Source organism: Mus caroli, unplaced genomic scaffold (assembly GCF_978045245.1).
Source record: "Mus caroli unplaced genomic scaffold, Mus_caroli_1 scaffold_12, whole genome shotgun sequence".
Lineage (NCBI taxonomy): Eukaryota > Metazoa > Chordata > Mammalia > Rodentia > Muridae > Mus > Mus caroli.
The window spans coordinates 27157654-27174243 of NW_028227267.1; the positions used below are offsets into that span (position 1 = coordinate 27157654).

Below are 16590 nucleotides of genomic sequence, written 5' to 3' on the forward strand. Positions count from 1 at the left end.
GCTAAATAAAATCCTATGGAGTGGGGCAGCAATGGCACCCTTTTAAGCACTGTAATACATTTGGGGACAGGTTGGCACTTATTCTCTACTTCCTGAGGCAGGGAGCCTGGCACAGTGACCTGCAGGGCAGGCTTTTGGAAACCCCCTCCAAGGATACAAGCAGCCCTTCTGTAATGGTCAGGTGCCCACACTTCGTGGGCAGAGGCTGTTTCTCACAGAGCTGCAGACTCAGTTAGTTCTCCCTCTCCGAAGCTACACTGAGCTGGCCCAGGTGTGTATCACAGGCTAACACCAGGGCTGGTCTAGCCCAGGCTCTAAGCCTTTCATTCCATATCGAACTATACTTTAGAGCTCATCAGCTAGATCTCTGCAAGACATCTGCTGTGACATCCGGAAAGTGGGGTAAGGAGGAGGAACCTCGACAAGGTCAGGTGACGAGTACAGAATGTGGTATGCAGGAGACCTCTGGTAAAACCAGTTCTCTAGAGACTGGGGCAATCCCACCACCTGGGGCCTCTGTGTAATGTCAAAAGTCATTAGTTCCTAGCAATTCTAGTAAAAATAAAACTACCAAGAGTCCCAGGGGAGTGACAGCAAAGGTCTGTGGGACAGACAAACCAAAAGGTTAAGTACTTTCACAGGAAAGAAGTCAGGATTTCACTTCTGTGCAGTGCAAAAATCCCTGTCCCACATTTCAGAGCCCAGAACGGATAAAGAAGTGGCTCTTGGGAATCAAGCCCTTAAAAGACAGCCCAGCTGCATGGAACCACAAGCCCGAGCAAGGCTGGTATTCAAGTTAGAAGGTGGGTCCCAGTGGCATGGAGTCTCCACTGTGCCTGTCACTGGCCTAGGACCAAGTCTAGAGTCGTAGCCAGTTCCAGGGTCACAATTCCTCATTCTGGAGCCGCTCCAGAGCAGCCACAGCAGCTGGGTCTCCGCAGTGACTGCATGACTGCCCGCAGGGGGCCCCTTCGGCCCTCCGCAGACAGGCTGTCCTCACTGGCTGGTGCCTGCTGCAGCTGCTCAAACTGCATCTCCAGGTGCTTCTGGATAGCAATGCCGAGCACCTCAGGGTCCACAGAGGCTCCATACACCTCCCATGTCATGCCCTCGGCATCCCATCGTACATCCCTCACAGGTGACGATGCCTGTCGCAGGCCGGACTCCAGCATCACCTCTGGAAATAGGTTCAGAGTCTCAGGCGCTTCCAGGGATGGGCTGGTAGCCACAGCCTTGCAGGCTGCCACGGGAGCTGCCTGAACCCCGGCATCCTGGGCCAATGCCACACCCAGAGCCAAATCAGTGGCTGAGGTCATGGTCCACACATCTTTGGTCCTGGAGCCAGACTCTGTGGCTAGCCCTGTAGGCCCCCAAGGGTGGACACAGCAGTGAGGGTGCCCAGAAATCCCCCCAGACAACTTACAGTGGAATTTCATCCCACACTGGGCCTGCAACCCAGACTCACTGACTGACGCCACCAGTTTGGGAAAGGCCAGGATGCCTCTGGCAGGCAGGGCATGGCAGCAGCTACCAGCTACAGCCTCCCCCAGGGTGCAAAGCAGAGCTGCCGGAGGCAGAGTGTGGCAGGAAGTGGTAGGTGGCTGTCCAGTTGCTTTGGGCTCACCCTGGGGACCGTGGAGGAGACCAGATGCATCTTCTAGTTCTACGGTTGGCACCCACACCTGACTCTCCCCCAACGTGCAGGCTGATTTAGAAGTCCCATCCTCTGGAGCTGAGTCACTCTGCAGGGGTGCAGGGGTCTGGCCTCCTTGTCCAGCAACACTGCCAGGCTGCAACTGAGCCCTGTGGACAGGTGAGCTGCCAAGGGCAGAACAGCTCAGACTGGGCTTCTGAACACTGCCATGACCCCGGGTCTGGGTACTATGTACCAAGTCTGAGTGGCTCCTCTGCACAGCTGCCACGCTGGGGGCCCGTAGGCGACACAGATCACCGATGCCCATGGTAGACACATTACCAACAGTGCTGCTCCTCCAGTGGCCTCCAGCCCCAGTCTGTGACGCAGTGCTTGCAGTCTTCACGTGCTCTGGGATCTCAGTCTGGCACACCTCCTCCTGCAGGATCTGGGGACTAGAACCAGCCTCACCCTGCTGGGCCCGCCATACAGTGCTGCTGGCACTCTTGCGAAGCTCTGGCCTCTGCTCCCGGCCTTCACACAGCAAGCTGGAAGAACTCTGAGACAGGGCCTGTGGACGGGGACTCTGGGGTTCCCGGGCACCTGGTTCAGGGTGGCTAGAACTCATGGCTGCCTACAAGAGAGAAAAATAAGTGAGTGAAGTCAAGCTGAGTGTTAACACCTCGGTGGCTGCATTCTTCCAGCCTCGGTCGCAGCCTGCCTGACTGATCAGAGCCCTAAGGTTGGCAGGGACAAGAAACATGTCAGACACCTCAAATCTATGTATCCCATGTGATGCATAGATAACCTTGAAAATATCTAATAATCACTACCCCAGAAATAGGCCCTGGAGACCACCATTATGCCAGCTGTTTGCCATACTTATGAGATAGGTATGGGTGCTGGGGGAAGACTAGGGGAGAGGCCAGGTGCATGTGGCATCAGGAGGAGGGCTTCGGGAAAGCAGCTGTCTGTCAATCAACACAGAAAGATGGCCAACTTTATCAGCCAGCACAGCAAGTATTCCTGGCACTGTCAGCATCCACTTTAACAGGGAGTGGGGCCTCCTGGGTACAGACTTGGGGCTCTGAGAAAGTTTGTGAGGTAAGAAAGCAATGAATACTGGGTATGCTGAGAAGTGTCCCCATTTCTCTTATGCCCTTGTCCCGTCCTCTCCAGCCTGACCTACTGAACTGTGACACGTCTCAGATTGTCTTTTACGGTTCCTGACTCTCACCCTACACCTAGAGAGGACATTGCTATCAGCCCTTAATGGCAAGCCTCACTCGGCATTTCTTCGTTCATCCACAGCCATTTCCTGAGGCCCTGCTGGCTGCAGTGGCTGGGAATATGGAATCATTTAGTTCTGGCTGTGCCTGGGGTGACCATCCAGCAGTGGGGGGTTGGGGAGAAGCCCAATGGCAAAAATCAGACATATCCTCTGCAAAATGTCGACTCTCTCTCCCCAGCGTGCCTCCTCTAGCACCAAACCCACCGCCCCCTTTCCACCTCACCACCTCCTCCTGAGAACCTTTCCCGGTTGGCCCACCTAGGCTGCCTCCATTCTGGACTCAGCATCACCGGGCTGGGACGGAACAGTCTGGCCGACCCTCAGCCCCTTCCCCTGAAATTAGCAGAGTCGGGACTACAGTCTGTCCCTTCTTGTGAGGTCAGCACCTTGCCCTGACATGCAGCTGGCATTCAGAGGACAGCTGCTGCATGGCTGACAGAGAGAATGGACTTAAGAACAAGGCCATGGAAGAGTGGGCCAAGTGCCCAGAGCTCAGTGCAAGGAAAGGCCCTGCCAAGGCAAAGGACTCACAAGGATGGTAAGGAACAACTTTCTGGAGAATTCTCGTGGAAGCCAAGGCTGGAGAGAGGGAGGAGATGCCGAGAAGGAACAAGTGGCCAGGTGACACAAGAAAGTGACAGGCAGACTGGGACATGGGCAGGGCCAGAGGGTCAGGCCAGCCCAGCCCAGCCCTGGATTGTGGGGAAGATCACCGAGGGACTCCCTGTCAGACTGGCAGGATGGGCTGGAGAGGCAGATACAGAAGACAACAGTTTTGGTTTAGGCAATCCTCGTCCTCCCCACCTACCTTTGGCTGATAAAGACTGACAGGAAGCCAAACCACCCAGGCCAGGAACAAGGCCACCCAAAATGGAATGTGGCGAGGGCTGGTGGACTCCATTGCTGTTATGAGAAATATCCCCCTGACTCTGTGGGGAGAGTTTTAAAGACTAATGGCAGAGTCTGGTCCAGCACAACTGCCTGCTTTGATGGAAATCCTGAACCTTGTCCTATCCAGTGTGCTGGGCACTAGTCAGTATTACCTGTGTTAGTACTAGTATTATCTGTCAGGTGAATATTGTGACCAAGAAACTGAATTTCTGATGAACAATTTAAATAACTGGCCACATATGGCTAATGGTCACTGTATTGGGCCATGCCACTCTGGACACAGCCAATTGGGTAAGGAGTGTCCTTACCCAGATGTTCCTCACATCCAGAGTCAGACCGGATGAGTGGCAAAGAAAGGACTCTAGCTGCCCTCGGAGAGCTCGAACACCACCCATCAGGTGAAAGCCTGAAACTAATGGCAGTCACAATGCTGATAATAAGAGCTTTGGATGCTACAGGCTTGGGCCATATCCTTCGCAAACACTGCCTCATTCCACTGTCACGGTGACCTGGTGATGTAATTCATCATCCCCATTCTACAAATGAGGTCATAGCTCAGCAGCTTAGTGGTCTGACCAAGGGCACAGAGTTAGCCAATGGCTCTGTCAACAATCAGGCCCATGAGTATGCCCCGAAGCAAGCAGATCTCTGCCCTGACTACTGCAATCACCCAGAGTTCCAGGACCCATCCCTACCTCTGCCGCTCCTGATGATATTCATGGCTTGCCAATGGGACAAATGAACAGGTGCAAAGCTTGACCCCCATCCACCCACCTCACCCAATTCTTAGGTCGCATGGAATAAGGAGGGCAGGAAGACATCTCAGACTGGAAGTCCTGTGGGCATCAAGCTATCCTTGGCAGGGAGACAATCACCCAGTGATGTCTAAGAACCCTGAAGAAACCCCATCAAAAAAAAAAAAAATCTACACAGCCCTAGGGTGAGACCCACTACAGACCCTCCTAGGGAACAGAAGGAACATAAAGAACAGGCCAGTCCCTTGGCTCCCAGAGGAAACAGGTGGTACAAGACTAAGGGTACCCCAACCCACAGCAAGACCTAGTGAGAAGCCATTAGCAGGAGAATATTTTTGTCCCTGCCTCCCTAGACACTGCCCAGTGCCCAGAGCTAGCCATCTCCCAGAGAGACCAGTGACCAGAGACCCTGGTGGAAAGCTATGCATTGATCTGGTTACCTTATCTACTCCGCCGACGTACAAGCAGCAAGTGACAACACTCAGCCCTAGGGCAACCCTAAAACACCGAGGAGCCCACGGCTGCAAACGGCTGATTCAAAGCCTCACCAGCCACCGCACACAGCAAACGACCAGTGACGATCTGAAATGAAAACCCCAGTTCTGTGGAAACTCCCAAACCAGTTCAGTCAGAGAGATCCCCTGGGTCAGAGGCTGCAATATTGCCCCAGCCCAGTAATCTAGGCCTCAGGATATGCCCAGTAGGATGAGCAAAGTGCCAGCTCAGACCACACTGTGTCGTGTATGTACATTACCTCTTGCAATGTGTGTGTGTGTGTTTGAGCCTTTGGCTCACAGGCAGCAAGGACCAATGTCATTTGGAAGAAGTACCCCCAAATTTTTAGCACCATGCATCTGGAGGGACTTACCAGCCCCAGGGGAGGAAGGGCTCCAAGGGAAGCAATTCTAGGTAACCCCTGGCACATGGGAGTGGGGTGGGGGAGTTCCAGCTCCTTGTCACCAACACGTGGGCTAGGCTGAGGAGATGGAGCCCCAGGGAGAGGAAGAAAGGGAGGCTCTGCTCCTAATACTGGCTCTTCTTTCTGCTGCACATTGCACAACTGCTCTTGGGTTTCTGTGAGCCTCACTGTACCCATTCTACAAATCTGAAGTAAGCCCTACCCCACTGGGTGGCTGTAAGGGCTGAACTTAATGGCATGACGTCATCATTCCCCTCCATCATGGCTGTGACTTGAGACCACAGTGTTGTAGGAACTAGCACTGGGAAAGTGCTAGAAGCAAAGATGACCTTTTAGGAAGCCACCAAGACGCCCCACAGGGAAGCTTCATCATCCAAGTCTTGTTCCCTTCATCCTAGCCTGTGATGTCACCAGTTTCCCGGCAACCCCATCATCACCCTTAAGTTTCCCAGGGCCCATTTGAAGCCTTCATCTGGTAGGCTATGCGCACACACAAGGCTGTGGTGTACATGCCACATGCCTAGAAAGCCATGTTGCAGTCATGGGCAGGTTCCAGTTTTACCCAAAAGAGATCTGGGATGGGGCTAGAGAGAGAGAGCTCAGTGGTTAGGGACACATACGGCTCATGCACACACACTCACATTGGTCGGCTCTCAGCTATCTGCAACTTCAGTTCCAGAGGATCAAACACTCCTACTCACATACACATACCCACACACTCTCTCCTGGGAAGGCGTTTTAGCACCGCACAAAAGGCAGACACACAGAGGGATCCAAGAGCACGTTGTGACGGCTGTGGATGACATCGTGTGGTCACTGTCCTCAGGTTCTACTGTCAACAACTAGAGAGTCAACCACCCTCACATGCAGCAACTATCAACGCCATTTTGAAGAAGCACCCCCCCCCCAATTTTCAGAAGCTTCCAGACTAGCCCAAGCCTGAGTCCGTGGGCTCCACTTGGTTAGAAATTCTGATTCTCTCCCCAGCTGAGAAGCCCATACCTTAGGGGTGGACTGGGGAAGGCTTCTTTCTAAAGGGCCTATCTCAGACCACACGAAGTCATTCATGCAAGCAGCAGGTGCTTAGATGACAACCTCTGTGTCCAGAAAGCCACAAAAAGGCAAGCATGTTGACAAAGGAGGGAGCAGGGTGTGAGAGGAGAATCAGGACTGGCCACAGAGTTAACATAAGGAATTTGAAAGGCCCAGGTAGGGATAGCCCCTACAGATACCTCAAATCCCTTGTAGAGAGGGGTGTGGCCACCTACAGCTAGTGGTTTGATCATGCCAGCGCAAATAAACGGCCTAACAGGAACACTCAAGCCGAATGGAGAACGCAGCAAAAGACATCCCTTAAGGTGGGTGGGGCAGCTCCGAGAATAAAATCAGCCCCTCGTAGCCTCTAACCTTAATGAGATGGCATAGAACCTAAAGGCAGAGAAATGCCAGGAATGGGGTATGCGTGGGGGAAAAAAGCTCCAAGACGCCACCCTGCTCACCATAGAGAAACCCCTAAGAGTCCCAGAACGCCTAAGAGTCCCAAGGCCTGAAATCTGTGAGGGTTTGCTCACTCAGGTGCTAACAGTGGGCTGAATGTGTCTCAGGGTCAACTGCAACAGCAGGAGGCCACTAAGATCCTACCTGCACTCCCCAGCACAGTGCCACAACATGGGCACACGCCTCACTGTGGCCATGGCACAGGCGGGTTTACAGTGTGATCCTGCAGGAAAGAACGTTCATTCACAGCAGCACTCCGCATGCCAAACACAGGCCGCCCCTGCTGCGGTCAAAGGCCTGATCGCACCACACACCACGCAGCCTCGCTGGCCAGGGCTCCCTTCCCCGAACCTCCAGAGCAAAACCCACAGTGGTCTAGGGAGAAGTACACACCCAAGCCTCGGATCTAGGCTACAGACCTTTCCAGGACAAAGACTCAAAGGATATGGGGCAGTGAGCTCGCTGGTAGGGATGCTCCTGAGCAGAAGAGGGCGGGGTGCTGGCAACAGAGGACAGGGTGGGGGATGCGGATGGAAGAAAGGAGAACCCGGGAGGGAAGAAGCAAAGGGAGGCGGAGTGGAGGACGATGGGCTCGGGTCCCGGGCGGAGAAAAAACAAAAACAAAACCCGGCGACTGGGCAAAGGGGACGTGGAAAAGAGGACGGGAGAGGGCAAGGGGGAGGCAACCGTGCGGAGGAATGCGGCGCAGACAGCGGTGAGGAAAGGGTTCAGGGGTCCAGGAAGGGGCGGCGCCGCCCACACCACCCCAGCACCCACCACGGCTCGTGTTGAGCCAGCCTCTCACCCGGTCGCCTCCAGGGCCGCACAGGCCGGCGGAAGCGCTGCTCCTGCGGCCGCCACAGGTGCCCGGCGCCAAGATGGAGCCGCACTGGGTCTAGCCCCGCCGTGGTGCAGCTGGCCGCGGAGCCTGCGCTGCCAAGGGCCAGAAGGGGAAACTGGCACCGGTACCCGGAGCAGGGGTGCTGGGGGTTTGTGGGGGGGGGCGACTCACTCACCTAGGCGCGCCCCGCCTCTTCACGGCTCTGCGTCCCGGCCCCGCCCCCTGTCTCGGCCCCGCCCATGCCATTCCCTTAGGCTCCGCCCCCAAGCCGCCCAGCCCCCTTCCCGACCCTTCCCCCGCAAGGCTGTTTCCTCACTGGGCTCATCCATTTTGTGCAACCTTCCCGACAGAGCCGGCCGCTGTGTTCCAATCTCCCACCCCTAAAGGGCGCCATCGTCCTGCCCCAGTCCCTCCGTGCCCCACCTTGCCTTGCGTGGCTAGCTCCGGCAAATCCTCCAGGTCCCAAATTCACATCCTTAGAGATTTTCAATCCCTCCCTCTGACACCAGAATCCACTGACCATTCCCTGTGGCCCCGCCCCCCATGTCCTTTATCGTCCTGCCCCACCTCTCACAATTCTTGGGCCTCCCACCCACCTCTTTCCCCAGGTCTTGCTCTCTAGAGGCCTTGCCTGTTAGGGAGTCTTCAGGCCTGCTGGATCCAACAATATGCTCTCAGCTCTAGACTCACCTCAGGGAGAAATCCAAGGCTTACGATTGCAGTGTGGTCCTTGGGAGTACCTGCCCAGCTTCATAGTCCCAAAGTCACACCCTCAGCCATGTCCTTCAAGGTCTACATTCTTGATAACCTGTCAATCTATCCACTTCCAGGACCATTTCCACCCTTGCCCTCTGACTCAATCCCACGAGAGGATGGTTTCACAGCCTACCTCAGGGATGCAAAGAGCTGACATGCACAGTGACTCCCAGTGGGGAGAGACCTCACTGGAGCCTCAATTATTTTCCTGTAATTCCCTGCAGTTCTGATATTTCCTCCCTAGATCCCACTGTGTCCCTTCCTAAAAGCTCTACCGATTCTAGGTTGCCTGATCCCATGGAAAGTCTAGGAGCCCTATAGCTTTGCTCCAGCATCCCCAGACACACAGGACAGGAAGCTACCCCACCTAGATCTGACCAGACCCAGTCCACCATCAAGGAATGCCCAGGTACCCAGGATCATAGGGTAAGAGGAGACTGGGCTTCTTCTGAGTCCCCGTCTCAGAGAACTAAGTCAAAGTGTCACACTCCTTTGTTGACAGCAGCCCTGGAGCCCCAACTTGCCTAGGGTTGTCTACACTCTTCCCATGCAGTTATGGGGAACCAACACCATCTTTGTCTCTCTCCTAGTTATGGCTTCACTATCTTCTCAGAAAGTCCTAAGTTTCCTCCAGTCACCCCTTCCCAGCAGGTCCTCAAAGCATTCTCTCCAGTTTGGGAAAACAGCCATCCTGGAAGAGCTAAGCACCCTGACAGGGCTGCACAGGCCTGTGGAAGCTCTGCTTCTACAGCCACCGGGGTCCAGGCGTTAAGATGGAGCCCGAGCTACACTGGTTGGGTCTAGCCAGCCACGGTGCAGCTCGCTGCATCGCTTACTGGGTATACAAGTAGGGGCCTCAGGTTCTTGCTTTCTTGCTACTCACAGCCGGCCTGAAGGATCCTTTCCAAAGAGTCTATAGAAGATTTCTGCACCAGGGACACTAACCAACTCCTGTCCCTCCCAGAAATTGCCACTCTTCTCATCCTCATAGTCCCTTCCCACAGAAGTCACTTACATCCCAAGAAGGGATGAGGTAAATGTGACGACACTGAGAGGAGACTCAGAGCCCAAGCCCAGGGCTCCTAGCTTCCAGGGCATCCTGAACAGAACCTTGCCGTGTATGTGCCAAGGAAGCCTATTCAGGACTGGATGTCAATGGATGTCTGCCATAGTGGATACACACAGGTATGATCTGACGGGACCATGGCACCAGGCCCTCTGAATAGCACTTGGCTCTTGGCCTCTTGGCACACTGGTCCTATGACTTGGCAAGGGGCTCTCCTGGCTATAGTAGTGACTCAGGGAGAGCCTGGGATAGGAGAAACTTAGATAACAATTCCTATCTAACTTCCAACATACTCATTTACCCTGTGATCCCACACCCAGGCAGGACTGTTCATCTCTCTGGGAATCGGTTTCTTCATCTGATAATCAATGGTAATTACCTCCCTATCTTCTGGACTGCCGGGAGGCCACAGTTGTGAAAGTGTTCTGTGCAATATTCTTGCCACCGTCACTCTGGTGATCACATGATCACTTATTTGCCAACCACCACCATCCCACAGTCGCCCACCACTCTCCCCCATGCTAGACTCTAAAGGTACAAGCTATGGCTGTTGGGAGTAAGGAACAAATTGGACTTTGCAGAGCACTATGGTAAGGAGAGGTCTATCTACCATATGGGCCACGTGCTATTTGCTGAGAGGAGCAGTCATGGGATGTTGTCAGAAGCTCATAGTGGGCATGGTAAGACATTGACATCACTCAGAAGAGTAGCAGGAGTTTCTTGGGAGGTGTGAGCATCACAGACACACAGGGGACTCAGGGGTATGATCTTCAGAGAAGAGATGAGTGAGAGGAAGGCTTAGGGGCCCAGCTACAAGAAACCAAGTGGCAAGGACTGGAAACTAGACAGCATAGAAGAAAAGTGACCCAGGGCAGCTAGAGAAGTGCTGGAGACAGACACTCCGGGGTGGGCAGAGGAATGGTTTGGAGAGGAGACACTGACAAGGTATGTACCTAGTCAACTGAAGCATGGCCACAAAGAGGAGAAGATAGATGTCACTGGAAAGAAAGATGGGAGTCAAGAAAGCTGTTTTCATTTTAGTTGGTTTTGTTCCCTTTGATTGGTTTTTAATATGCCATATCTTGCCTCGTTAATTCTGCTTAAGCTAAGCAAAAGGGCAGTGTGCAGGAGACTGCATGGAGCACCAATGGAAGCTGACACTGAAAAACCGGCTTGCCTCTGCAAGGCAGGAGCCAGGTGACACAACAGTCCTTGATGTCACACACAGCTACTGCCTTGGTAGGAAGCACATGGCACCTGTCTTCGTTTCTTTTCCTGTTTCCCTGATAAAATACTCTGATGAAAGCAGCTTGGAAGAGAAGTGGTTTATTCTAGCTCACAGTTCTAGGACATAGTCCACTGGGGCAGTGAAGTCAAGGCAGTTGAGACAGTGCGTTCCCAGCCTGGAAGCAGAGAGCAACAGACTTGTGCTAATACTCGGCTCACTTTCTCCAGTTCCTTCCGACAGGTCTCCTCTGCCCAGGGAATTGTCCCATCCATAATTAAGACTGATCTTCTCACATCAATGAACTTGATCAAGATAATCTCTCATAGGTATTTCCAGAGACCCATATCAACCCAGGTGATTCTAGGTTCTGTCACATTAACAATTAACACTAACTGTCATTGCTCCTCTGTAAGAATGCCTCTCCGGGATCCCCATTGACCCACCGAGAACACACACACACACACACACACACCATTCTTTACCTCAAAGGAGGAATGGAGACAGGGTGGCCAAAAACAGACAGGGTAGTGTGCATGTGGTGCTGAATGGAGCATGCTCAACTTCAAGGGAGTAGACCCACATAGAGAGAAAGAGTACAGGAAAGCAGAAGATAGAACTGCTGTGCAAAGTCTTCAAAGAGCTGAGATCCAAGGTGAGCTAAAGAGGAGAAGGGGCATGTATCGTTTTTTAATGTAACAGTAGCAGCAAGAAGAAATATTATGACAATAGTGAGGGATTCAGTCTCTTTCCTCCTGGTAACCCTGACCTAAAAATCTTGGTATCTAAAATGCTCACATACTAATATCTTCCTGAGCCTGTTTGACAAGCCTGGGGCAGAGGAAAGGAGCCCTTCATCTGCAGGGTGGAGCAGCGCATGGCATCCTCTGGAGTTTTAGAAGAGATGCTGAGTCAGAATGTACCACTGTGCTGATGGCTGAGGAGGAGAAAGCTTCAGCTATGTCAAGTTGTATCTGTTTTTCTAACAAAAATATCCCCACAATGCAAGAGACACCTATAGCCATTAACTCTATGAATAAAAGGACAGTGACTCCCCAGGTATATAATAGGTGATGAGCAGACAGATGGGTGGGTAGGTGATTGTGTGGATGGGTGGATGGTAGTTTTTCCAAGAATTCCACCTTAGTTCAACTCTACATTTTCCTGAATCCCTAATAGTTAGAAGTCCCAGATTGTGAGCCTGAAATACAGACTAGACTGATTTCTAGATGTCTTCGCCCCAAGGCCTGCATTATGAGATAGGTGTTCAGGGAGACTGATGGCAGATGCACAAAAGAACAACTGGGTCACAGTGATGGAAGGAAACAGAGGTCCAGGGCACACAGAGGATGGCCTCTAACGGCATGCTCTCCGGCTCCCCAGGACAGACCCTGCGGATCAACCCTAGTCTATTCTCTTCCCACCTGTGGGAAATCCTCTAGCCAAGAGCACTGTCCAGAACACTAACTACATCCCAGGTACCATGAAACAAACTACAGGCATGTGTTCTGCCCCACGAGAGGTGAGCAAAACCAATATAGTGGCTCCTTGCTTATGCTCTTCAGAAGCAATAGGCTTATACCTCCCCTCTCTCACAAGAACAATGGAAATGTGATAGGAAGGTTGTTTACTCCATTCCAATGAAAGCAAGACCCTAGAGATGTCAGAGCCTATGCCCCAACAAAAGGGTGGCCTATCAGCTCTAGACTACTCGTGGCCAGATTTTACATGAAAGAGAAGTTGACCTTTGCCCCATATCAGCCGTTATTTGGAATGGGGACTGTCTTCCAGAAGGAAAGCCTGTATGACAAACTTTTATGTCATTTTGACACCAAGTCATTTGGGAAGAAAGAACCCCAAATGAGAAAATATCCCAACCAGACTGGCCTGTGGGCAAGCCTGTCGAGCATTTGTTTGACTGATGATTAATGCAGGAAGTCCCAGGCCGTTGTCAGAAGTGTCACCTGTGGACAGGTGGTCTTGTGTAGTGTGTAGTTTCTACTAGCTCACTTTAAGCTCCAGGTGGACCGTGCTACCAGCCCCACCCAAGTTCCTGTGGATCCACAAGTGAAAGAGATACACACACATTAGCTTATTTTTAATGTGCTTTTAGCTCAATGGTTGGACTCTTCTAAGCCTTCCTCGGCTAATGTGCCCTTCCTTTCACTCCCAGCTCTGCACCTCTAAATCTGCCCTCAGCTTAGTTACTTTTCTAATCTCTCGCCTGCTACCCGGGGTCCAGTCGGGGAAGTGGCCAATGGCCACTCCACCCGCAATCTCACACGGCTGGTAGCTCTCTCTCCTCAAAACATGGACAATCCTCTTTCCTCCTCTTCTGTCTGCTAGCCTTCCTTCGGGAACCTAGAAGTTCTGCCTCTTCCTCCCAGCCATTGGCCACTAGCATCTTTATTGATTGATGAAGAACCAATTGGGGAACAGGACCTTCAGCATTCACACGCAGATTCCCAATCAGAGCAACAGAACCACCCCTGACAGTCCTGGCTTCTGTAAGAATGCTATATGACCTTTACCCCATATCAGCCATTATTTTGCTGACCAAGACAGGCCAGTAAGAAGCACTCCTCCATGGCCTCTGCATCAGTTCCTGCCTCCAGTTTTCTGTCCTGTTTGAGTTCCCGTCCTGACTTCCCTCAGTGATGGACTGTGATGTGGAACTATAGGCTGAATAAAGCCTTTCTTACCCAAGTTGACTTTGCTCATGTGTTTCATCACATCAATAGAAATACTAAGACAAAGCAGTTTCTAGATATGTGTATGAGGCAGGCTAGACATCTGGAAGCTGCTGTTGCACCATTCCACAGTACGTGACTTGCCATTCTCTACAGTGCTTAAAAAGTCACCTTTGGCTCTAAGAGAGATGGTTGGAAATGTCACTAAATGAATGGAGCCATAACTGTATCAGACAGGAGCACATGCAAATCTAATGGGGCAGGCTAGCTCTGCCCAGCAACCAGACTTGGAGCTAGATGTGAGCCCTAGGGTTCTCTCTCCCAGGGGCAGGACACACTACATATGAGAAGGACAGAGAACACAGACATTTGGCTGACTTGAGGGACACCCAGGCTGAGACTGTTAATTACTCCCCAATTGCCTTCATCTCTTTCTATATTTAAAGAGAAGTCTTATCTCTGAGAATAATAGCAAGATATATTTGCACATCTCCCAGAACAGCAGGTCTGAAGTGAAGAGAGCCAATCCTTTAACCAGAGGAGCAATTGTCCCGACAGCCCTTTCTTCCTATTGCTACTGAATAGGGGGCAGTAGAGATGTTGGGGAAATGTCTTAACCCACCAAGATAAACAATACCCAGAATAGTGAAGCACAACGGGGAAAAAACCTGAGTTTCCAGGCTGCTTAAGTGCCTGCAGGGGATGGAGAAACTTCTCTCTTGCTTAAGCTTGTCTGAGACGAAGCCTCTCTTCCAGCGGTTCGACCTATATTTCAAAGATTAGTCACCCTTTCCACTCCTCTCCACCCAGGTGCTGTAGGAGGGCCTCAGAGGAAAGGGGTGTGACAATCCCTATGCCACCTTAGCGTGGCTATAGAGACTATTTCAAGACAAACATATATCCCGTTTAGAATAAGTAATATGAATTCTTTGGCAGATTCTTGGGGAGACACTCTTTTCCCTAAGGGTGTGCGAGCACTAATCATGCTACAACCATCTTATACAAGGCCAACCGAGGAGAGGCTCGGGGAACGCCCCAGTCTACACTGGAGCTTTCAGTTCAGGGAAGACCAAGACCTAACTCTTCCCTCCATACCTCAATTATGGAAACAAGTTGCATTGCCTTTTTATTTAAACCTTTTGGGGTAAATTTTTATCCCTTGTTTCCAACGGGCATTAAAGGCACGCTAATCAGCAGCCTTGGGAGGATTGTACAGGCATCCTGGACGAAACACAACTTCAGACTTGAACCGTAAGTCAGAGACCACAAAAAGCTTGCTCAGGAGCAAAAATCAGTTGTTCTAAGGAAGAACATGGACTTGAAATAGAACTAGAAAGTCCTCAGGATTGAATACACAGAGCCAAAAATAGTTCCAGGCCTTCCTTCCAGGGGCTTCCTAGTCTGGCTTTCTCCTGCCTTTGCTCCATGCTGTTCTCTCAACCACAGTGCGCCCTCTACTGACAGAATGTCTATTGCTTTGCACATTAGATGTCAAGCCGATGGCTTCTTTCTTTCTTTCTTTCTTTCCTCATTCTTTCCTTCCTTCCTTCCTTCCTTCCTTCCTTCCTTCCTTCCTTCCTTCCTTCCTCCCTCCCTCCCTCCCTTCTCTCTCTCCCTCCCTCCCTCCCTCCCTCCCTTCCCTCCCTCCCTCCTTCCTTCCTTCCTTCCCTCCTTCCTTCCTTCCTTCCTTCCTTCCTTCCTCCCCTTTTCCTTTCTTTTTTCTTTTCTTTCCAACATAATATTTCTATTGATTCTTTGGGAATTTCCCATCATGCATCACAATCGAAAATAAAAGTGAAAATAAAAATTAAGGACAACAAAAACACCATCTGCGACCCCTCTGGGAAACAGCCCGTCCCTCTGTCGGCTGTAGCCTTCTCCCACACCCGTCACAGCTGTTGAGTCTCAAGCTGTGCCTTACATGGCTTCTGTTACACTAAGAAGGAGGCAAGGATGCTGTGCCTGCTTATTCTGTGATAGAGAAGAGGACAGCACTGAAGAAGCAGATGGGATGTGAGTAGGTGGATCCCAGGGTCCACGCCAATGGCAGCTCTAGTTAGGAAGCTTGGCCCTGTAGGCAATTCTTGGGAAAGTGAACATGAACACAACCTTCACTCTGAAGAAATGAACACTGTGTGTGCCCGTTGGGTCCTAGATTTTAGGTCCTTTCTAGTCTGATTGTTATCTTGCTGATGACCATGCGCATGCACATACTGCTAACAGTCGGCCTGTATCAATATAGACAAGAGTCAGTAACATATACTGTATGAAATTATCAGCAGACTAACAAAACAAAAGTTTATTTCGCGATTTAGTCCCATGACAGGTAGGAAAGCCTTGTGGCGGCTTCTTGACACCTGTTTTTACAACCTCTATGGAAAAAAACAAACAACGAACCATGATAAATTACACATCTGCTCTAGAAGTTTCCATTGGGAAGTGACAAACATTGCTTCTACTCTCATTGGCACAAATAAATCACGTGTCCATTCCTGATTCTAAAGGGGGATTTTTGCCAACTAACACTGACCACTATTCCATCTGCGATTCCCCTTTCTTCTTCCTGTCAGTCTTGTTCAGCATGTCACCATCCACAAAGTGCGGAGAAATGCCCCACAAGCCTGTCTGTTTGTTCCCTCCTGTGGTGGTTTGAATATGCTTGGCCCAGGGAATAGCACTATTAGGAGGTGTGGCCTTGTTGGAGTAGGTGTGGCCTTGTTAGAATAGGTGTGGCCTTGTTGGAGTAGGTGTGGCCTTGTTGAAGGAAGTATGTCACTGTGAGGGTGGACATTGAGACCCTTCTCTGAGCTGCCTGGGAGCCAGTCTTCTCCTGTTTGCCTTTGGAACAAGATGTAGAACTCTCAGCTCCTCTAGCACCGTGTCTGCCTGCATGCTGCCATGCTTCTCACTATGATGATAATGGACTGAACCTCAGAACCTGTAAGCCAGCCCCAATTAAATGTTGTCCTTTAAAAGATGTTGCCTTGGTCATGGTGTCTCTTTCTCGCAGTGGAATCCCTATTTAA

General features: G+C 51.5%; 2 protein-coding genes across 3 annotated transcripts in view; one reads left to right on the plus strand and one right to left on the minus strand.

The window, feature by feature from the left end:
• Positions 1–8040, minus strand: Gprin2 (G protein regulated inducer of neurite outgrowth 2). Of its 2 annotated transcripts, none has more exons than XM_029469219.2 (2): positions 8003–8040; positions 1–2267 (listed from the first exon to the last, which is right to left on the minus strand). In XM_029469219.2, the coding sequence occupies exon 2, from the start codon at positions 2259–2261 to the stop codon at positions 894–896; it is 1368 nt and encodes a 455-aa protein (XP_029325079.1). In that variant the 5' UTR covers positions 2262–2267; positions 8003–8040; the 3' UTR covers positions 1–893. The 2 variants fall into 2 exon arrangements, with proteins under 2 accessions (XP_029325079.1, XP_085685052.1); XM_085828926.1 differs by having other exon boundaries at positions 1–2263; positions 8003–8032.
• LOC110309561 (synaptotagmin-15) overlaps positions 7573–16590 on the plus strand; it is a 26642-nt gene continuing 17624 nt past the window's right edge. The window contains exon 1 of the mRNA XM_085829014.1: positions 7573–7951. Within this exon, the coding sequence (XP_085685140.1) occupies positions 7573–7951 (379 nt within the window). The remainder of the gene's footprint in view (positions 7952–16590) is intronic.

Coding starts and splice junctions, on each gene's coding strand:
- Gprin2 (XM_029469219.2), bottom strand. CDS start 2,261: ATGAGTTCTAGCCACCCTGAACCAGGTGCCCGGGAACCCCAGAGTCCC.